The sequence below is a fragment of the Ischnura elegans genome, chromosome 4, assembly GCF_921293095.1.
Source record: "Ischnura elegans chromosome 4, ioIscEleg1.1, whole genome shotgun sequence".
NCBI classification, from domain to species: domain Eukaryota; kingdom Metazoa; phylum Arthropoda; class Insecta; order Odonata; family Coenagrionidae; genus Ischnura; species Ischnura elegans.
The window spans coordinates 74,386,181-74,410,617 of record NC_060249.1 but is presented as its reverse complement, the minus strand read 5'-3'; the positions used below and the strand labels follow the sequence as shown (position 1 = coordinate 74,410,617).

At 37.4% G+C, this 24,437-nt stretch overlaps 2 protein-coding genes across 2 annotated transcripts; both read right to left on the bottom strand.

Moving 5' to 3' along the window:
- Positions 1–677: 677 nt before the first annotated feature.
- Positions 678–5,950, bottom strand: LOC124157676 (ell-associated factor Eaf). Its single transcript, XM_046532607.1, has 5 exons — positions 5,568–5,950; positions 5,008–5,239; positions 2,509–2,911; positions 1,870–1,993; positions 678–1,156 (listed from the first exon to the last, which is right to left on the bottom strand). The coding sequence occupies exons 1-5, from the start codon at positions 5,698–5,700 to the stop codon at positions 1,017–1,019; spliced, it is 1,032 nt and encodes a 343-aa protein (XP_046388563.1). The 5' UTR covers positions 5,701–5,950; the 3' UTR covers positions 678–1,016.
- Positions 5,951–13,160: 7,210 nt separating this feature from the next.
- Positions 13,161–16,122, bottom strand: LOC124157677 (transmembrane protein 177). Its single transcript, XM_046532608.1, has 4 exons — positions 15,913–16,122; positions 15,162–15,390; positions 14,839–15,060; positions 13,161–13,578 (listed from the first exon to the last, which is right to left on the bottom strand). Exons 1-4 carry the CDS (start codon positions 16,062–16,064, stop codon positions 13,216–13,218), a joined length of 966 nt encoding a protein of 321 aa, XP_046388564.1. The 5' UTR covers positions 16,065–16,122; the 3' UTR covers positions 13,161–13,215.
- Between the last annotated feature and the right edge of the window lie 8,315 nt (positions 16,123–24,437).

The following is a 24,437-nucleotide window of genomic DNA, read 5'->3' as shown; positions in this document are numbered from 1 at the left end:
ATTTTTCCCTTAAAATGTATTTCTACATTTAAAAATCAAAGAAGAATAAAGTTGAAATAAAGCCACATCTCCATTACTAATTTTTGACCTACTAGTGAGAGAATTGGTAATTGTACCTCATCCAAACCGGCATCTTGAGATAAAAGACCAGACGAACTCTTTCCTGAAGCATAAAGGCAAACTTTGACATGTATTTTTTAAGATAGGTACAGCCAATATTAAGGCCTCACATACACGTTCAGTTTGGCCTCAAGGCTTGGACTGTACAGTCCAGGCCTTGAGGCAGAACTGACAGTGTGTGGCGATGCCTTGAGGCGGATCGTCGGCCGGACGGCTGGATGGGAATCCAATGAGGTCCGGCCGCCAATCCGCCTCAAGGTATCGCCACACACTGTCAGTTCTGCCTTCAGTCCGGGAGTGTACAGTCCAGGCCTTGAGGCCAAACTGAACGTGTATGGTGGGGCTGAGGCTCCGGCCAAACTGCGCAGTTCCGGCCTTGAGGCCGGGACGGAACGTGTATGGTAAGCCTTATAGTAGCCAAACAATATAGCCGAAGTTCCAAGAAAAATCTATCATGGAAGAATTACAGTTAGTTTGAAAGAATCAAATACAGAGACAAGCAATACTAAAATAACGTGGCACACTCGAGGGTATGGATTTAAAAATAAAAAAATGTGTTATAATTCCAATTTTTTTTTCATTTTTGCTTGCTTTCATTTGTACATCCTCCATAATAACATTTTTTTAAATCAAGAAAGAGAGTTATGTATACAAACAAAACTGAAAGGAATTAGTTAATATATAATAGGATTAATCTATGTGCATTTTCCTGGAAAATATCAAAATACAGACGGAACATGAGCCACCAGGCTGGACACTATCATTTCCATGGTTGCCATTCTCAACACAACCCCATTTGCGCTTCAAGCACACATTTATTTCATTCATCTCATTCAAAGACAATCAAGTATCCAGTACTCCTCTTCACTTGATTGGTAAACAATCTTCTTCATAAGTTAATCACTATCTGAGCCTGATTCAGATAGTTGAAGATCTTCCGTAAGTAGATGCTCATGCTGCTGCATGGAATTGGAGTTGGAAGTGTTGTTGTTGGCTGGCAGGGGGGAGCATAACCTAGTCATTCCATTCATGTGACCTGCTTGAGACAAACATTCTCCATGAATCAATACATACTTCAAAATCAACTAAACTACTAATCAACTTATACTATAAAACATGTATTGAATCTGAGTAAATTTTTGGTGCTATTTGTTTAACTTTCTAAACTTTAGAAGACAGTTACATGCATAGTTTTATAATACAATCAGAAATAAAATTCTCTACAGTAAATTTATTCAATATTTATAACTATTACTAGCTGTTTTAATGAGTATAACATTTATTCCTTCCCATTTAGATTCATCCTAAATAAGAGCAATCATAGCAAACTATGTAATTAGTAATCTTATTTCTTACACAATCAAACAAATCTCTGGTTCTACCAAATACAATTTTCAATACATCGAACTGGAAAAATTAAATTATTGCTGAAGTGAATCAACATAAAACTAGAAAATTTTTGTTTCCAATGTAACAAAAGTCAAAAGAACATTTTATAACTTTCTGACTCTTTAGACCCATCTCTCAGCTAAATAATTTACAATAGTACGATCATTACCAAACAATGGGAATTAATATTTCAATAAGTTCTTGTGCACACCTAAGGATTTAAAAAGCTTCCAACTGTTGGGACGTTATGTATCAATAATTCATCAAAATCATAAAAATATAACTATTTAAATAAGTCCTAAATAATAAAACTAATAGAGAAAAAAATTAGAGCCTCAAATATCAATAAGGAGTGCTTACCATTGAGAGACATTGCCGTAAGGCGGCTGTGATCTGGTTCACTTTCACTGTCACTTGAGCCACTTTCACTGCTTGAGTTGCTATCACTTGATGAATCTGAAAGGACTCCCACAGGTGGCACATCCTGGAGAAATAAGACCCAGTAAAGCATTCAAAATGAAGTAGGTATGTAACATTCCATGAACATAACACTTTCATGAAACAAATCCATCCTAACCATAACTATAGGAAAAAAGTGTCATCCTAATAATATACTTGATAATAAAAACATTAAATGGCATTGGCAAGAAAAAAGTTGTACCATAAGAAGAGTAACAATGAAGAATTTTATATATGTATTAATTACAGAGACATGCGTTGGAGAGTAAATTTTTGAAAGAAAAATTTAAAGAGAACTTTGGAAGGAAAAATGAACAATTCAAGATGAGCCAAGGTATAAAAGGAATCAAAAATGTGGTATATGTGATTAGACAATGAAAGAGAACTTGAAGTTTTCCCACTCCCTTCAAATATTCCTAGAGGGTGTCATAATCAGTATTTTCCAACAGTTTAGGAGATATGTACTTAAAGACAAGAGCTAACATTCTGAAAAATTTAGTCTCCAACACAAACAGATGGTATAAGGAAATCCACACTCACCTTTGCAGAATCAAAATCATTGTCTACTGACATCTCCTGAGATGCTGTAATGGGCTCATCTGAGCCGATTATTGGCAAACTGGCAAGGGACGGTGACTTCTGGTTGGCCGGCGCGTGGGTATTGGCGACAGCAGAGGACAAGGCAGGAATGCTGTGACTGGGAGACATTCTCCTGCTTGTTGGAGGGCTTCGGGACGGTGGAATGCTGGCCGCCAAGGAGGACGTGGTGGGTGAGCGCCGGCTGGGCGACGCGTGGAGGGGAGAGTGACGTGGGACTGTGAGTGGAGGCAGCGCGGATGAGTGAGCAGCTTTCTGGTGAGGAGAACGCTTCCCCCCTGTCCCACTGCTGCTGTTTGTCTCAGATCCAAGAGCTGGAGGGGCAAGTCTGTGGGCAGTCTCCATTCTGGCCACAAAAGAGAACAAGGTGTCATTTACCCCGTTTTCAATGACTGAGCTTATCTCACCTCTTGGAAACACAGGAAAAATTATCCATGATATGAAATCATCCCCATTTGGCTGCCCTTGAGTCACATGCTATATCCACTATGTACCAGAAGGGCAAACAGCACCTTGCTTCACTTCATCAACACAACTAGTGAAAATGTTGATTATACGCAACTGGATGGAGAAAAAAATGGATGCTGTGTAAAAGCAGAGTAATTAATATCAAGTGTTGTTTGAATAGGTAACCATATGTAAAGTGTAACAGCTAGATCTTAGATATCATTTTAACAAACAAAGAACCACTTGAAATTAAGATGTGTAAAAGCTAATTCTTACTGTATCTACATATTTCATCTTCTCTCGAAAACCTGATCGCAAAAACTCTGGCAATAGCAAAAACTGCTATTGACTGGCACAATGTAGTTCTTCAGGAAATGTGCATTGGACATTTTTTAAGTGGTGCACCAGGTTGCAATGTCCATTTAAAATTATGTTTCAACACTCAATTAATAAATCATCATGCTCCGTTCTAATGCGACGGCAACAGTCAGGGCATGGTTGACAATAGCCTTAAAAGGATGTCGGAATGTAGACTGTAATGGACTCGAGAAAGCACACACTAGAAGGACCTGGAAGCAAACTCTGATGCATTTCAATAGGAATCACTTATTAAAACTATGCACCTAATAATATATGTACCAATATATACCTAAAGAATTAAGGTATCAGAATGTCACACAACTCTGAAAACTTGCACAACTGCAGTTATTGGGAGAAACTTGTATTGGTAAACAAAAATGTAGGCACTATAGGAAAATATTTACAACCAACTTTGTGATTTGAGCACACTGGTTTCAATGGGAACCAAGAAAAAACTTACATCCATCGAATCTTTTAGTGCAATAACATTTTGCTGAATTTCCTACCAGGTCTATTGCACACAAAAAATGACGGTAGATAAGAGGTGAGATTTATAAGCCTGATGAGAGATTTTACTTACTTCATCACATTGTGCAGTGGTTTGACACATCTTTGAAAACCACTAATCTGAGATCATGACACAGTGCATTGCAGCGAACGATGCTGGTTCTTGGAAAACCCATTGAATGGAGAGAACTGGTCAAATAAGCACATGAACTATGCCGAATGATATTCATGTATTAGTCTCATTTCTTGCTTGGAGATGGCAATCAAGAACACCCCATGGTTAACCTGCTTTCATTCAGACTTTTAAAGCTCACATGACACATACATCTAAAAAAAAAACACTGTAGTGAATTACACAAGAGAGCAATATGATATTTATTAATTCAAGATTTGAAGATGATAACTATTATAAAATCTAAGGTGTTTCTATTGAAAAATCCAAAGTTTAGAGGACCTATTAGGATATAGAAAGGGATATACGTAAACGCCAGTTTTTTGCACGCCTAATCTACCTTGGCATGACCATAGTATGACATGAACATTTTGAGTAATCAATTGTTTATTACTGAGAAGATGTTCATGAACTGGATTAGACTGAAAGGAGTACTTACTTCGTAGATTTCTCAATGGCCCTAGAACCATAATCAAGATTTCATTCCAAAGAAAAGATTTTTCTTCCGATTAAGAAAGACAGTAATCACTTTAGATGGCAACAAGACTACGCCATGATTGATTAATACTCTTCTTCTCAACAAGAAGGCAGAAAATACATATACCTAACGTACACGTCGGACTCGATCAATAAGCATTTCAACTTCAACTAACGTCATAACCGTTCCATATTGACCATTCACTTAAGAGTTTACATATAACACAGCCTTTCAATAATTTCAAATGACAACTTACCGCGGGGCTTGGTCATATTTTTAAGAGTAAGCCTGAATTATAGCCATACATCTCCACGACTCATAAAACCTGAATATTCAACGGCCATCAATTGTACTATGAACAATGCATTACCAGGCGCTGTGATTTGACCATCCAATACATTCATTGAGCCACACAGTCATTCGTCCCATAGTAGATCATCATTTCAATTCCACCAAACTAATTCTAGAATGACCTTACCTGGTTTTCTTTACTTGAATATTGCATGACAGCTTTTCCAACGTAATTTCTCCGGTATTACGATCAATTATAAGGACACATTCTTTGTTGTAAGGTTTCTGTGAACCCTTGAATACTGTATGGGGAGTTCCTGCCCCATCCAGGTGGGGAACTGTAACAGTCACACTGCCTTTTTGTCCCATATCAACTGTTGCCATTTTGCTAACATCCACACTCGCTGGTTTGAAATCATCTAGAACAGAATTATGGTACATGAATAAACAGCAGTTATTCGGAATGGAAATACATCACTCGAGCCAATATGTTACACAAAAAATGGCAGGTCACGATACTGAGCCTCGAAACTCCTCACACACAACAATACTGAGTACTAGGGAAAAACGAACTTAAACTACACAAAACACATTTCATCCTGAGAGTGGTACCGTAAACGAAAGGAGAGCAAATTTTGAGTAGAAAATTCTTTTCTGTTTGCGAGATTGTGCCATCTTGCAGAGGGGTCTGTCAAATATGGGTGACTGATACAGGTATCTAAGGTTTAAAGAGTATAGTATACTTACATCGTATTGTATGGAAGGCTGTTCCTTTATTACTAAAGCTAGGTCCGAGTTTTAAATCACGTACTTCTGGGCCTAAGCCTAATTTGTCGGCCATACTTCCCCCATTGGGTCCGTTAAGTTGGCACTTCTGCATGGGATGGCACGTCTGGTAACGTACACAAAAATGGGGAAACGCTTTCCCTACTGTGCAGGAACATTTACAAGTAATTACAGAACAATTAAAGATACATGCACTCAGATACCATTTTAAAGAAACCTATCCACCGGTTATGATGAGACTAACGGCAAAAAAAAACGATTAATTATAATAATTTTGTCCCATGTCCCTTGACCTAGATCGACATCCCTAAACAAGTGCACAGTCGTCGACGAAATATTGCTCTCGCAATATCGCAATATTCTAGATCATCTCGATATCGAAAGTTGTTCGATAGCAATTGACATGTGAAAGCCATGGCGCACAAAATCCGTATCGCCCGCGTCAGTTGAATTCATTTCTTTATTTAAAAGCGTACTTGTCTTTTTATCAAACATATGTCTTCGAAGTAATTCATCTTTATATTTAGCGAATAATTTAAAATTCACCTCCGAGAATTGGTCCGCAATACTTTATTAATTTATATCCATCTGAATATGTTCAACACATCATGTCATGTTACCAGTTACAAATATTGCATGTTTTTCAAAATAAACGAGTTCTCTCGCAGGAAACTTTACCTGCTCCGTTTCACCATTTGTTACAAAATTATTTTGAGAGGCAGAGACTCAGACAATTGTGCTTGATAATAAAAGAGCCAGCTGGGACGGCATCACATGATGGACTGATTATTATTATTAAAGTATTCTACCGATTAAGGTAGGTTTCCATGGAGTACTTAAGAAGCATTCTGGGAGCCGCCCCTTAAAGGGATTCCTTTAAGCACTTCCTTCTTCAATTCACAATAAGGCCCACCACCTTTCAGTCTATCTAAAAATCCTTTTCTTTTCCTTCCTCTCCCTAGTTTACCTAACAATCTACCCTCAAACACTGCTTTTGACATTCCCTCCCTACTGATTCCATCCATACTTTCTGTCTCCTGCATATCTCATCTAGAAGCTGCCTCTCCTAACCCACCATCTCCAGCACTTTGTCGTTCCTCCTCCTCTCCATCCAATTCACCTTCTCCATTCTTCTACACACCCACATCTCGAACACCTCCAGTCTTCTTTCAACCTCCTTCCTAAGTGCCCACATTTCCGCACCATAAAGCGCATCACTCCAGATTTGAATCTTCACTAACCTTTTCTTTAAACTCTTACATATTGATCCTCTCATAAGCTCGGTCATGATCGTGAACACCTCCTTTTCTAATGCAATTCTCTTCCTGATGTCCTCCCCGCTGTATCCGTTTTCCTCTAATGTGCTGCCCAAATAGTGGAATTGATCTACCTGGTCAAGTTTTCCCCACCTACTTTTACCTTCAGTCTCATATTCCCAGTTTGCGATGCTTTACAAAACCACAAAACCTTGGTGTTCTTGTGATTAATCTTCATCCCATTATACTCCTCGCAACACTTCTGTAACGCATCCACTAAAGCCCAGAGCCCCCTCACTGACTGCCTCATCAACACCTGATCATCAGCAAACCTCACTGATTTTTACATCATTCCCCCACTTTTGCTCCAGCTTCCAATTCATCCCACCCTTGTTTTACCATATCCTCAGTATACACATTAAAAAGCAACAGCGATAGAGGACAACCTTGCCTCACTCCATGGCCAATGCTTGCCCACCCAGATTCTCTGTCTTCTACCCTCACTTGTGCAATAAAGATAATGAATGAATCGCCTATCCCTCCCCTCAACACCTATTCTCGTAAGAATATCCATTAATGTAACCCAATCCACTCTATCAAATGCTTTTTCAAAATCCACCAAACAGGCATATACGTCCCATTCATATTCTAGCTTCCTATCCACCAGGGACCTCATTATTGCTATTGCATCCCGAGTTGACTTCCATTTTCCTAAACCAAACTGATCTTCTCCCAAATATTACTTGTTTGCCCTCGCTTCCATTGGTCTATTAAATATCCTCAGTGCCACTTTCCCTGCATACGATATTATGCTAATAGTCTTATAATCTCCTCAATCTACAGCTTTCTTATTTTTCGGTAGTGGAATTAGAACCGTCTTCACAAAATCCTTCAGCCAACATCCCTCCTTGTGGATCCTGCATACCACATCGAAAAACCTCTCACCATCCTTCCCTAGATTTTTCAGAAGTTCACATGGGATATTATCCAAATCCACTGTTTTCCAAGCCTTCATTTCATGAAGGGCTCTCTCGATTTCTCGTCTAGGATCCCCGGCCCAAGATTATCCTCCTCCACCACACCTTCCTTCTCTAAAGTCAATCTCTCCAGTCTGTTCCTTCTGTCATAGAGATCCTTGACGCCTGTTCCTTCCATATACACGGGACTTCTTCTCGCTTGGTTAGCATCCTTCCATCCTTGACCTTAATTTTAGACATGGCTTCCCCTGTTTTGCCACCCGACAGTGACTTCATATACATATAAAAGCAAAGCATTTCCTGTGAAATTTGGCCGAGGTTGAGGATGCTCTTGACCTACAAAAGACTAACCCACATCTCCTCCTAATCTCCTATCATGGAATAGAGGCAAACATGGAAAGGCAGTTGCCCTGGCCTTAGGACACTTCAATTCTTACTGCACAGACTGACTAGACTCAACTAAAGTGACAACACAGGAAAGGCAAGCTGGAGGTGGGCAGGAAGGAGTGGCCTACTGACATACTTCGGGGAAAGAAGAAAAGCCGAAACCCATTCCAGAAAGAAGGTGACATATTAGTTGATTCCATCTGCCTGCAATAGGTACAGCCACAAACCCCATTACAACCAATTAACTGCTCAGTATCAATTCCCACGGAACAAAATGTACACCTCATATCATTCTGTTCCACCCTCTCCTTTTTGTCGTAACCCCGGAGTGTGTGAGTATCCAATAAATTCCATAATACATATATTTCACCCCATGACTACAGCTACAGAAATGAAAAAAATGGAATAAGAACTTGGAAGGTCCACTTTTGTATCTTTGATCGATTCAATAACGAAGAATAAATTATCATAAAATAGAAGGAATGCATTTTTGTGCCACTAAAAAGGGGATCCACAATGAAGGGCTATGTATTTCTTTAAAACTCATATGTAAGTTCCAAGGACAGTACATAATACGATTTTTCTTGTCTAATTTATATTTTGGTTTGGCCTCTCAACTCTTTCCATCAAGGTGTCGAGAGATACTTGGTGCAGTGTATCTCACTACCAACTCACATTCCTTATGTCATTTGACACACCAGTTAAAAATCCATGGGCATATAAGTATTTTACTTCGAGAGACCTACTGGTACAGATGGTGAAAAAATCTAATTGCTAGGGATTAAATGTACAAACATGCCAGCCATCACTTTCAATCTTTATGCACAACACTGAGACACATACGAAGTGGGATTCAGATTATAGAATCAACTCATAATCAGTGTAGCTGTAACCTGATGAGGAAACATCCCACCAGAATGAAAGACACACAGATTAGTAGTGAAACTGTTGATACAAAATAAATTGTCACTAAAGTAATTCAGAATTATCACAATGATTTTTCTTGAATAACTCTACTGTATCTACATACATATATTGTTTCCAGTGAACCAAAAAAGAGATCGAAAAATAGTCACAACATTCCCTAGTAGCATGGTATGTACGTCAAAGTACATACATAGAGTTTTTTGGGTTCAAATTCAATCCAACTCTAAGATTTAGGTATCTATAGTGTTCAACCACAGCAGGTTACAGGGCCAGCCTTAGGGCGGGGCGACCGCCCCGAGCCCCGCGCTTTGAGGGGCCCCGCCGCCCTTTTCACCGTTCGTGAAAAAAAAATTAAAATATACGATAGTTTTTTAAAACGCAATTTCGACTATTACTGTATTGTTAAGTCCGTGCTAGACAAAAAATAATATTACGAAAAAGGAATAATAATGCAGTAATTTTTATTGTGCAATTGCATTTGTCAGTACAGTACTGTGTCGTGTGAGTGATATTTTAAGTGAAGGGCCCCGCACTGAAGGTTCGCTCCTAGCCCCGCACCTGCAGGTTACCAGTACAATCCATCTCTTTTCCCTCCGAATTCTATGAACACACTCACACCTCAACCTCCTAGCAATGACATACTTTCATAAGTGTCATGATTGTCTCCCAAAACCATCTTAGTAATCCTTACCAAATTCCTCCCCACCCCACATTTTCCTTTCCATCACACATTTAGCCAGTGGAACAGATTCAACAGCCACAAAATTTTACCGAGAAAAATTATGAACACTTGCCTTCAAGTAATTGATGCAGATTGTTACGGTAAACTCAAGAATATAAGACCTTTCATGGATCAATATTGTAATGTACTCCTAAACTGATTACCACAAGTCGCACCAAGGAGTTAGATCATTCAACTGGTAAAAAGTCAGCCAATCGGCGAAGACCTAAAATGCCAGTTGGATAAAGTTGGGTGAGGTGCCAGAGGGACCCTTTATGAAACAAATATGGTGAATTTTTTAAAGTATACCGGGACTAGCCGCGGTGATAACGAATCTCGACTGGAAATCGGGGGATCCGGGTTCGAATCCCGGTCAAGGCGAATGATTTTTTTCTCTGTGGATCTTTCGCACGATGGTGAATTTTGTTTACAGCAGATGATTGGGTCAACATTGATAAGTTTTTACTGACTTATTAATAATGCAGGATGATTTCATTAATATTTGTTGACAGATTTACTAAATTGTAGAGAAAATCAACTTTGCATTCTTCTGGCACAGACACGAATTTTAACTGTTTTTCTATTTGCGACCGAGTTCTTCATCCTGACTTTTGCAATAACCACAACTACTGGTATAGAATTTCCAACTTTCCGATGCTGTGCTGAAATTACTGCGGTTTCTCACAAAAAAACACTTCCTTTTCTTTCAATGGAAGACTAGAACAAGATCGCAAATCTTTAAAATTACGTTTAGAAAGTTATAGCAAAGAAACCCTAGAAACTGTCCATTACATGGCAACTTATAGCCAACATTTGATTTTCATAATAACCAATTAAGAATATTTGAAAGGCATTTCTAGTTTCCGTTTCCAAATTCTACCATGCCGGCACTACATACACAAACTGGTTTTAAAAAGTGTCTTCGACACAAAGTTCGGGAAGTCTCCGGACACTAACGGTCCTCCGTTTTAAATATTTCAAAACCTATGGACAATAAATTGCTAAGCCCATATACTAACCCGTTTTGGCAATAAATAGTGATAAATATAGAATTCAAGGTTATATTGACTAAGTTTAAAATTTATCTAAAGAATTTTATGGTTTTACGATGAGTGAGAATGATCAACAAATATTGAGTGTATGCAACCCGCGTGCCACCCAAAGTGTCTGCCTGTGGTGGCACGCAGGCAAAGTGGCTTACTCTTGGGGCCTTATCTCGGGAACCACGGGTCAAAATTGGAAAGTATTTTAAGAGCATCATGTAAAATGTCCAATGTATAGTTGGTTACCATATAATAATAGTTGAAAAATACCAGCGCCTTCTTATCGCCATTCATATCCCAAAAACATCCAAAAATGCCAAAATTTCTCAATTTTGAGTGTGATGCAGCACGTTTTCCATTTGTTCAATTGCAATAATATTGTACAGAATATGCTTTTACACCAGTTGGCATAAAATGAGGGGGTGTTCCGAAAGAAAATCGAAAAAAAAGGACGACCCTAATGGTACGTATATGAAAAAGTCTTCAGTTCTATTGCTAATGGTAATTAGAAAGAGGAATTTCATGAATTCGCACTTCTCTCAATCTCAAAATGGAGGGAAATCTATATGAAGGGAAATGCTTCATGTTCAAAAATTTTTGACAGAAAGCTGGGAATAAAATAGTAATATAAATATGATTTGTTGACTTCTATACCACAAAACGAAGCACAAGGGACACAAATGACGGCTGTAAAATAAGGGAATGAAAAATATCAAATAAGATACTTGTTCACATTGACTCTGCTCTTGATTTCCAGTATTTTTGCAAAATTATTCATTGAACTTAAACTTTTAACCTATTGAGAACTCTTCTCTCCACTCAAAGCATATGTATCCAATTAATCAACCATGCTACGCAGGCTACCGGGTACTCAAATGGGATCTCTAGTGGACAGGCTGTCAGGTGACAATGAGTGCCAAAACCACTCATAATAGTAGATGATCTCCTTCCCTTACAGAATCTCTTGCGCTGCTCAAAAGTTTGAATGTGTGACAATGCATCCTCCTCAGACTTGTCTAGATTTTATTAAATATGTATCCACATTATTTTTACTCATTTAGCTAAATATTGAATAGCATAACATTGCTCCAAATTCTGTGCCATTGTTTTTTCCACAAGAATAGACTGGAGGTGGGTGAAAAAGACCCATAAACAACAAAGCAAACTGTTTACTGAAAGAAACTAGTGAGCAAAAGAAGAGATATCTAAAACTCCCTCTTCCAATTATACTTGTCATGCCTGCACAGCACTTGTCCCATAAAGTTGAGCCAGTAAGATATATATTCATGAAGAAGAATTTAGAACTGGAGAAAAATCACTCACTCACTAAGCAAGTGCATTATGATTACATACAACATATGGCAGTAATATTGCAGACCATTGAGCCCCTACCCATCGTTCTCTCTCATAGCCCAACGTCTTGCCTTGCACCAGCATGAGCAGTGAACAACCAGATAAAAATGAACTGTTTAGCTCCCAAGTTTTTCTGGGCATTCGTGTTTGTGTCCATGTTCATCTTGCCTTCGACGTTCATCTTGCTACTCACATTATCTAGCCATTCACGTTTATCTCGTAATTTGCTTTCTTCTACAAACAGGATCCAATGATTCATCTTCATGGTCAATTCTCGGTTTGCTCAACTGTGCCTAGATTTTTTCCTGTTCAAAGTTAATTCATAATACAAGTTTAAAATTGTTTTTGATAACATATGTTAGTACAAAAACCTTCAGTAAAGCAGGATATACAAGATCTATCCGTGCAAATTAAACGATGTACCATCTTGTGTCATCATCAGTATGAAAAACACACCGAGGCAACCGCCCGGAGGCCCACTTGACGATCAGCCTCCAGGATGAGAAGATTGAGTGAACCGTACAGAATTCTAGAGGGATTTTCTTTTGTTTACCGTCATGTTCGCTGCCATTTATAGGCAGCAAATATTCCACCCGCAGACTCAAACTTACCAAGCTGCTGTTCTGATACCTAGGCATCTGTTTCATTTATAGCAGTCCTGCTCTTCATTATCAGCGGACATGCCTAAAGTCTTTTCATCCAACATCTCAACAACTCCTTTTCATTTCTCAACCTCAATTATTCAATTTAAAAATTGAAGTACACATACACTTAATCAGCCCAATAAAAATAATCACATAAGAGGAAGATGAATTTAAGGAAAAACAAACACATTTGTTACTTTTAAAAAATCAACCACTTTTATAAAAAAAATAAATTAAAGTTCAAAATGAAGCAATATTTTAACAATCTATTTTGTACCTAAAATGTCACATAACAACAATTTTACGATGCTACGCTTTCCACATTTCCATTTTCAGTCTTTGACATAGCTTCTCTCACCTTCTTTTCAACCAAGGATTTTCTTACGGTTATAGGCAAATGCTTCTGCCTAAAAAAGACCTGGTCATTCCCATATGCAGTGAAGACTTTTTCACCTTCAGGGCCCATCATCTGCCTCAAAGCTATATTGCGAGCCAGTATTTTCTTGTAAAATTCTTCTCCACCACGAGCATATTCAGGACTAACAGCACATGCATCCAGGTCTGCCTTCATTTCAAACCTTGAAGTGGTGAAGTCATTAGCTAATGCCCAAAGTCCAAATGCAAAGAGGCCAATTATGCTATACATAGTTCCTCTTATGTAAAACTGAAAAAAAAAAATTCTCAGTTAAAAAGGGACAAATAATTATAACACAGCTCAATATCAGTAAAATGATAAGGGAAGTGTAAGAAGGTCTTGGCACAGGAGTGAAAGTGAGAATAACACAGGGCCTTGAGGAAGATATAGGTGATATGATTCAAAATATGGGTTAGGAAACTGAAGCTAATTCAACTAATGTTCCACTGCATTAAAAATTGTAATAGAATAGTAATAGTAAAGGGAGTAAAGGATGATAAAAAGACTACACCAAAATATATTTTGTTTTAAATTTCAACCGAAGGTGTAAAACACTAAAGATTCACATAAAACCAAAATGTTGTTTGAAATTTGCTCATGGGAATAGCACAGATTGTTTACCATTTTTGCAGCCCAATCATTAGCTTTTTGATAACTATCAGACACACTACTATTCCAAAAGTGGCATGCATTATATTTTCTTATGTACATGTGACATAAAACTAAAGCCATTAAGTTTGGGATAAAGTTACTTTTTGCCAATCAGATGGATTTCACCATAATTTTTCAACTCAATACAGTTCATGAAAAGAAGAAACCTTTTCAAAGCATATCTCCTGAAAGAATTACAACACAAAGAAAACCAACCTAATAACATTACCACAGTAAAACCTGAATTTTTTCAGAGGATAAAAGTCAGACGTCTCCGAAGTCAGACAACAACAACTCAAAAGTTGAATTCATATCTTTAAATGAGCCATTTTTCCATTTAACCTTTCATTCCAGCCTTTTGTAATACAGATATGAAAACTTGATGGGAATGCAAAGGAAGATCAGAAAGTGAAATTATTAGCTCCAAGAATGCATAGGAGAAGCTTAATATTTTTGGAAGCGACTTCCCAAGGGCAACTTCATGAGAACCAGGTTTGTCACCTTCCACAAAATGAGGGAATGTTACAGAAGGTAGAATAGCAAAGCAGCAGAAAGTGACAGTGGAGCATTAAGATCCTAAATGGACTGAGAGGAAGAGATGGACATGACATATTGAAGAGATTGGCTTTGGATAGGTAATTGTGAAAATAGAATTTTTCAAGCATGTGAATTCAATTTTTACAATTTAAATAACGACCATAAGCAAATTAACAGCATAACATCAATCTCGGATAGCCATTCCAATTTTTAAAATAAAAACAAAAGTGTGGTAAATATTTATCATCCAATTTCCATTTGGAAAAAATGAGATTTTATAAGAGTGATTCCAATATCAAGGCTTTGAACCAGAATACCTACCCTCCTGCTATGCAGCTGGAATCTCGTGTTCAAAGAGCTTGCCGTAGCATAAGCAAAAAATGTGGTAAGCATTGGATATAAACCAAGCAGAAATACAAAAGGACTTTGGCAAAGAGAAACTTGACAGGCCATCGCGTACTTCTGAGCTGCTGGGCTAAGAACAACTGCTTCTTCGAATGCTTTGCCTTCGGGGGTAGTCCAAGGCACTAAGTGTTGGTTGACCTAAAGACAATAAGAGGCAGTGTCATTGAATTCAAGAAACTAAGATAAAGTTTCACAAAATATGAATTACACAACTGTAGATGATTCTGATTCATACTTACTAAAATTTCAGACTTTTCAATATCAAAACTCGAGTCATACATATAATTTCTAGGGATTCCAATGATACAGCCAGTTTTAGCCAAAGTTGAGCCGGCATGAAACATATCAAATCCAACAATTGTGAAAATCTTGAAAGATGACTTTTCTCCTTCGGGCACTTTCATATCTTCCAAAACTTGTTCAAAACGTTTAGTAACTTTCTGGGGCACAGGAACACCCGTTCCCATACTGTGATAGAGAAGAGATTAATTCCTAGATAAAGTTGAAACACAGACCACGATAGAAACACGATTATAGTAATGCATATTTTGATTAACTTGCTTCACCACAAAATAGAGGTCATTTACTTCACACACAGAATATAACTGCTACTTGAAACCGCATTATCAATCGGGAAAGTTCTTGCTGAATATGTAAATTATAAAAAATCTTAGTACATTTCATCACTGAGAATATTGCATGAAACAAAGTACCAAGTTAGAATATTTGTGCGGCCATGATTTTAAATACAGTTAAAATTGAAATATTATTACCAGAAAGCATCCTTTCTACTTGATAAAATAAAGCATTCCATATCAAATATACCAAATTCATCCCCGTTACCGGCAAAGTAACGTCTGTTTCAAAGTTTTTAACTATCCTACTCTCAATCTTAATTAACATTGTTAGTCCTTGAACTAACTCACGGAATTAAGATGAAATGTTATCAATGGATAAAAACACAGAGAGTAAACGAAATGGGTGAATTACCGATACATCTGCATGACATTCTGATAGTTCTCTAAAAAGAAGGTATTAGGTAAGTATCTGCCGAGGAAGAACCCAAATCCGACGGTGAAAGACCCCACAAAAGCAAATTTCCTTCCAGTTTCCGATGCAAACCAAGATATTTTCGAAGCCATTTCAAAGATTTCAAATGAGAACAATTACGTGAAAACAATTACGAATCGTACAGCGCAAAATGTGATGGGGTGTTGCGCGGGAGCGAGCGTTCAGAGCGGTTTATAGTTGCTGTAAAACTTTATTTCCACATCTTTAAATCTGCCCATTTAAGTATCCTCCCCCAAGGGTCAGGGCAAACTTCCCCCTTAGCGTCTCCAAATTTGATCCCCATACCCTTCAATTTTTTAATGGAGTTCCGCTTATGCCATTGCCGGTGTGTCTGTTGATACTTTTATTTTGAGGACTAAATCGGGAGAACATGTTGAGCCTTACTTTTGGATGACGAAAATGTCTCTGTTCAAATGGATATTTTGGAATACGATCAAAAATCAGATAAATCTTTACAGATCAAGTGTTACATGAAAGTTGGATTGTGATCCAACAGAATTAATTTCTAGGAAAACAATTTCTTTACTTAAGAAGTATGACTCATCAGAAGAAGCGCCTATATGAATATCCACCTACATGTGCCATTATCTTCTCGGTCCCAATTTGCTTCATAACTCTAGGAATATTCCATACCCCTTATATGAATATGGTGAGGACCATATGAGAGAGATTGGGTGAAAAACATCAACACAACTGAGGGACAACCACAGAAAAGTCCAGTATGTATTGTCATTATAAAAATCATTAGTTGTCGAGCACAGCCTCATCCTGAACCATGAGAGATAATTAAAAATTGCATGCACAGCTATAGACCTTTTCCTGATCAAAAATCCAGCATACAAACGTAGGGTGATCTAGAGATCACATCAAACCAAATAAAACCTATGGTCATTACAAGCTTGCGGCATAATCCTACCAGTACTGCCTGAAGAATATATATGTAGATTGTGATTGATCTAAGTACATAGTAATATGGACAGCTTTTGAATAATTTACCAAATGACAGGGCTGAGATGCATGGGCATACCCAGAGGGGGAACTGCCCCCCAGAAGCGAAAATAAATTTAGTTCAAAACAGAAGTGATGAACATATTTTCCTTTTGAAGAAAAAAAATATTATTAGTGTAAGACATGGAACTAAAATAAAAATCATTATTTTTCAAGCAAATAATTATAGGAACTACATAATAAATTGCTGTACAGCATAATTACATAATAATTTCCTTAAAATTTTTGTTTCTTTAACCTTATCTGTGCAAAAAAGGTACAACTCTAACGACCACAGCTAGTATTGATTCTGGGTACGTCCATGCTGAGATGATGTAGGTAACGAAGAAGATTATTTAACAGGAAATAGTAATGTAATAAAGTTAAACCCCATGCTCAGGGAAAGTAAATTTTCTGCTGATTCTCTTAACATTTGGCTATCTTCTCTGCCCATTTTTTCATCTGTAGAGGGCGTGCATTTAATTAGAGTTGGTATAACACTTAAGATTGCATCTTTTGCTCCTTTTTCTGGAGAATTTGAACCCTTGTTTGACTTCCCCTTCTCCCTACAGACTTGTCACCTGCATTAAATGGCTCAACATAAGCATTCAGTGATAGACTGTTCTCCTTAGAGGGAGGGGAGCAAAAAAATTATAATACATAATAATTTTGATTGCTCCCGATTGTCTATAAATAAGGTGACTGTGGCAATAGAGACAAATGTAATCCACACAATACTTAAAAAAATGTTGAAAATTATCAGTAAAATCCTTGACTACTTTCCTGGAAAAAATAAATTGCCAAGACATTTTAATATCCAAACAGGACCTTACTAGTTGAACTTGAGCAGACACAAAGACACTGAAAAGTTTGGAGCATGAAACCTCATCTTTTAATTTCCTCAGGAAGATAATCTTTCTGAACATATTTTGTTGAGAATTTAACATCTAGCATGTGGTCACCTGTTCACCAATTTTTAATTTTACTCATGCACCTACTTTGATTTTACACAGTGCCCATGCCACAGTCTAAAAATATGTTTAGACTGTGCCCACGCATCTTTGGGCCCCTCTCAAAGTGGTAAATCAAAGTATATACATATTATGTGCATAAATGTCACCTAAAATATATGAATCCTATTGAACCCAAACACACAATGGCATTCTGATGGTAATCAATTTGCATTCTCTTCAATTGCGAGCAAAAGCTAAATTTTCCTTTCTTCGACTCTAGAGGTGTGTCAGGGATTAAAATGACTCCATTTTCACATAATTCTTTTGATGTTTAGTTCTCAAATCTCCCAGTAGCAGTTTTTTTGAATTTCCATTACACAAGACAGCCTGCTCGTACGGAGTTTACCATATTTTGGTCAATGTATCTTTTTCTGTGTGATGATGTATCAATTGCAGCAGAAAGGGTTTGTTTCACCCCTGACGGAATACCGCTATTCTAAGCCAGTTTTTTTTAAGTACTCTTCATGCTCAAATTAACATACAAAAACAACAAAAAGCATCAGTCACATCAAGGAAGAGACAGATACACATCGGGAATGAAAAAGGTCCCAATACGCTCAGATTTATTGTAGCCAATTATAGCCATAAATCCGAAATATAACAATTCATGAGTAGGAAAACTTTTTTGTAGAAGAGTGAAAAAAGTTGGAAACTACGGGTCAAAATGACACCTTTCTCACCAACTGGAATACCAAAAAGTCCACGTTTCTGGTATTAAAATATTTAACTCTTTTGAAGCAGTGGAGTTCTCTCCTTAGCATGACTGGTGGACTGATCCCAAAGAGACTTTTCGATCCCCTCCGCATGGAGCATTTTTGCAGGACTTTCGTTAAGAAGGGTCTTGTGGATAATCACACACTCTCAGCACCAACCTTTTTCTACCCTTCCTAGCAGGGACTCCGCATTATCTCAGACTCTCACGGTAGTTGGGCTCCCTCCTTTTGGGGTTTATAATCCTACCAGCAGCATTGGTTTGTGGTCAATCATGCTTTGTTTGTATGAATTAGCTATACGGATAACTGTGGCTCGCATGTAAATTGCAGACTTCGAATTGAATTCCTTGTTTTATTCCGAGAATTGTCACATTTTGAACGAAGCTCTACGGTCAATATTAAAGCATTTAATGCAGCAACAATTTCTATGTTGATGTTTATCCTGAAATCGAGATATAAGTTAATATTCATCGTAGAATTTCGTTTAAAAATTGCAAATGCTGCTCAAAAGACAAAGAATTCAGTTCTTAGTTTCTATTTATTTAGAAGAACAAATGTTTATTTCGAAAACTGACTGAATGAGCAATTGAATGACTGCAGTCCCTTACCACAAAGAGGGGTAATATAAGACAAAGAGTCCAGATAACTGCTCACAGATTTCAAGGGTACAGGCTGAGTCCTGCTTTGTTGGGTCCCGAAACTAAGACTTTGCGAACCCGTAACCGCCATAAAAGGGGGAGAGCAAGGAAATGTATATTTTTGGCATTCGTTCGCCTGCGTAAAAAAATCTCCGACAAAAATTTGCTGCTTTTGTTTACCGGGTCAAGAAATGTCCTGCCGCATATTTTTCGTCATTTGTAGCGAAAAGGTTAAAATGGTATAATGTGCATTTCAGTTGGTTATTTGGGGATACACTTTGGTGAGGAAATAAGGAAAATAGGAGAAAAAATTCTAATGGGTTTAGGAGAAAGAGCAGAGACAAACTCCAGTTCAGAGGTATATGTACTGCTAGGGAGGAACTTCAAAGACTATGGTTTAATTACTCACCCAAAGAATAGAGCGCTGCACAGTATGAGAAATGCACTCTATCCACTAGAAAAATTATCTACATCAGCTTGAAAAATGTTTAGAAATAGCCCAGAGTTGATCCCTTCGTGACAATTCTGGTTACAATGATAACACAGCTCTACAAAAAAAAATTTTTTTGTTGTTGCCGGAGATATTTCAACGAATACTGGGTATATTTGGTATGCTGAATCTGAATCTGAAAACGGATTTCCCCAATTGGCTCCAGTTTCTTAGATACAGGCTATCTTTGACATGTAGCGTTTAATCGTTAAATTATCAGTAAATCGGTTGTGATTCCTCAATTCTTTATGCCTATTCATTTTATATTTTGTAACTCCGTATGTACAAATGTAATATCTTATATGTTACACAATATAGAGGAGAAGGTGAGATTATGGGACGTGGTAGTAATTTGAGACACCCTCATGTGTCTCACAATTTCAAGGAGCGTCAGTTAGTCACACTGTTGCAGTGAAGGTGAAGGATAACACTGGTGAAAGTGAAGGAAGGAAAGGAAGGAAGTGCAACTTTAGCGCAGAACGGCTGTTGGGACCATTGAGATGTGGGGTGGAGGCAGGCGTGACAATTGAGGTGGCTTTGCTCGACGGGCTTCGTCGGCTCAGAGGCACGGACGGGGCGCTCAGTCTTCAGCGCGGCATCAGATGAGCGAGTGTGACCTATCCAGTGATGTGAACCACTATCGTAATACAGTCCACAAACCATTCTCAAGTTCGTGTTTTCATTTCTGTACGTAACCCACCCTTTGGACATTTCGTTGGAAAATACGAATTTCGAAAGCGAACAACGGCAGTCGAGAGAGGGACGAGGGTGTGAGAGGACGCAGTTTGTGTAATAGCCATTAAAAGTTTTCCTAGTGAAGAATTTCTCGTTCACAGTATCAATAAAAAGGTATGTCGCGATTAGTTACTACATTATATTCTTAGTTTAATGTAATATATAGATAATATTGTTATAAATATTGTCTTATTAGTTCCACCTTACCTTATTTACAATATTTTTGCAAATATATTTTTTTAATTCTTTTCATAGATTAACATGAGTTCTTCGTGTAAAGGTTGTTTCAACTCTCTTGATGAGTTCTACCATATCTGTGGAGAATACAATCTGCAAGAACAACGGAAGAACATTACTGACTTTGTGAAACAGGCCTATCTTGCATATTTTGGTGTTAAACTGGGAGACCAAGATAAACATTGGGCTCCTCATAAAGTTTGCATACGCTGTGTGGAGTCTTTACGACTGTAGACTAATGGGAAACGAAGGGGTTTAAACTTTGGAATGCCAATGGTGTGGCGAGAGCCAAAAAAATCACCATGATGATTGCAATTTATGCATGGTCAATGTAAAAGGTTTCAATCGCCACAAGAAGCATAAGTGGGAATATCCTGATTTGGAATCAGCAAGGCGACCAGTGCCACACAACGATGACATTCCTGTACCAGTCTTCACCACTCTGCCAAAACTACCCTCTTCAGATGACGATGATTTGCAGCACGTGAACACTAGTAGTAGTGAATGTGAATACGAAGGAAGCTCCACAAGACATCAGCTCTTCAGTCAGGAAGAGCTTAACGATTTGATAAGAGATCTCGGTCTTTCTAAACAGTCTTCTGAACTCTTGGCATTTAGACTTAATAAGAAGAATTGCCTGCAACCAGGAATTAAAATCACAGCTTACCGGACAAGAGAAGCAGATCTACTTCCATACTTCAGTCAACAAGATGAACTTGTTTACTGCAGTGACATTCCTGGTATACTACTGAAACTGGGACTAACAAAATATCAACCTCAAGACTGGAGGCTCTTTATCGATTGCTCAAGCAGAAGCCTAAAATGTGTGTTGTTGCATAATGGTAACCGCTATGCATCCATTCCAATTGGCCACTCAACAAGACTTCATGAGGAGAACGAAAATATCCAGATGATTCTCCAGAAACTTCGTTATAACCAACACCAAATGGTCTATCTGTGTTGATTAAAAAATGGTTAACTTTTTGCTTGGACAGCAAAGTGGATACACAAAATTCCCCTGCTTTATCTGCGTGTGGGACAGCAGAGCAAAGAATGATCACTGGGAGAAAGTTTCATGGCCATCAAGAGACACCTTTACTGTAGGAACAGCTAATATCCTAAAAAAACCATTAGTTGATGGGGACAAAATCATTCTTCCACCACTTCATATCAAGCTTGGTCTAATGAAGCAATTTGTGAAAGCATTGGACAAAAATGGTGAATGATTCAAATATATTTGCAAATCATTCCCTGGTCTCAGTAATGAAAAATTAAAAGCTGGTATATTTGATGGTCCCCAAATTCGGAAACTTATGCATGATTTGGAATTCATTAAAGTTATGAATTGCATTGAAGCATCTGCGTGGAGCAGTTTTGCATCTGTTGTCAAGAATTTCTTGGGTAACTACAAAGCACATAATTATGAGGAACTGGTGAAAAACATGCTCAGAAACTTCAAAACCTTGGGGGCAAATATGAGCATTAAGATTCACTACCTCCACAGCCATCTTGATAGATTTCCGGACAATCTTGGTGACTACAGCGAGGATCAAGGTGAAAGATTCCATCAAGATTTTCAGGTGATGGAAGAATGATATCAAGGTAGATGGGACCAGCACATGATGGCAGACTACTGCTGGAACCTTCAGCATGACTGTCCTGATGTTCAACACAATAGAAAATCACACAGGCAGAGTTTTTCGAGATGCTAATTGCAATAATTTTAAAAGACTGTGTTTTTTCTTTCTTTTTCTATTACTTCTGAATGAACAATGGATCAACATTTTTGTGATTATTTTCAATGTTTTCTCATTTTCATTTGCTTGTGTGCACAATGTATCTCAATTAATATTTTGATGTTTTTTGTTTTTTTAAATCTATATAGTATACGTTATAACAATAAATAGAGCCAATCTAGCAAAACAAATGACATATTCGAATTCAGGGCCATAAAGTTATCCTAAATTCATTGTAAATTAGTTGGCAACAAAATCACTGTTGACCAGTGAATTCATTCCGGGTAAAAATTTATTCCACTTTCACCCTAGGGAATTCAAAGTGATAAAAATGCTATAGGCAAAATAGCAATGTGCAGAGTACAACAAAGCCAAACCAGATACGTAATAGAAGGCCTTAACCATGTTAGGTTTATAAGAAGATCCAGCAATAATTTTCATGTACATTCACTTTTCATAATTATGGACACAGAGATAGAAATGATATGTACTTCATTTTGCCTGGATTATGGGGAAAAAAGGAAGCCTACTATGTTTACATGAGGAGAAATAATCAATAATATCAATATAATATAAATTTTATGAACATCTTCATTCAATCATGGTTTAACAGTGTTTTAATACAGAGTATAGCTGTTCTGTTTGTTTCTTTGGCTAAAATAAACAAAATTAACCCAGAAGCAATATTGCACCACATGGGCATTAATGATATTTGAATTCTAAGAACCGATGGCACTACATAGTTCAAATTTTTCTTCAGATCTTGAGGATTTCGTAAATTCTTAACAGATTCATCATTTAAAATTTTTCATAGCCATCTAGCCAATCGTATATGCAAGCAGAATTGCATACATTTAATACTAATGCTTTGAATTTCACTAACTCACATCAAAATCAGTAAAGAAGTCATCACAATATCAATTTTTTAAGACCCCAAATGTAGCATACAAATGATCTTCAAGTTTCAAATATTTCTTCAATAAAAATATATATTATCTTCGAATGTAACTGACTGCATCATGGAATTGACTTCATTCTATAATCATTGGTCATATACAGCCGTTTTTCCGCCAGCAGAAATCAGCTTCTTTGTTTTAAACCCATATTTTAAAACAATTTCCATAGCCAAGCATTTTAGCCATACCTTACATAGTAGCTACCAAGTTAGTTGGCAAATAGAATATTAGATATGGTCAGAAGGAAATAAAAATTGATCTCTATTTAACCAGTAATAAATAATTTCAAAACAAGAGTGTAAAAAATAATCTAAGGGCCATTACTCGTTACAACTACCACTAGCTTCATTTTCTAATGAAATAAATAATTCTAGAGGAAAAATGAAACACTTTTTAAAATTTCGAGGAACTAAGAGCTATGGCAGAGGCACAATGGTGCCACTGCCATTCAAATTCACTACACTGGAAAACTTCTACAATGTGGAAATCAACTAGTAACTCAGGATCCTTCAGGCCAGTCAATATCTGGTTTCAACAAGGTCACTGCAGATGAATTTTCTCACCCTTGAAAAGGTTATACATAATTCTTAGCTAAATATTTATGCAAAAAGTAACTATCACAAACCACAAGGATAAAAATTGTAAACCAAACTTATTATCCAGAGAATGATGTAGTACATAATGGAAACAAATGAAATATGAAACAAAACATAAACCTTTTACATTTTTTCACAACCCCTACATTCATACTTCCTTTTCTTCTGCCGCTGTTACAGGATCAGTGGCTAAGATTTTTCACAACACATAATTCTTACTGTTAAATCATGAGACAAAAACAAAGATTCTGTGCACCAAACACATGAAAATAAGTTTACCCGGTAAATGATCTTTCCTCTTTGCAAATAGTTGATTAAAAATTATTTCTATAACATAAGCGAA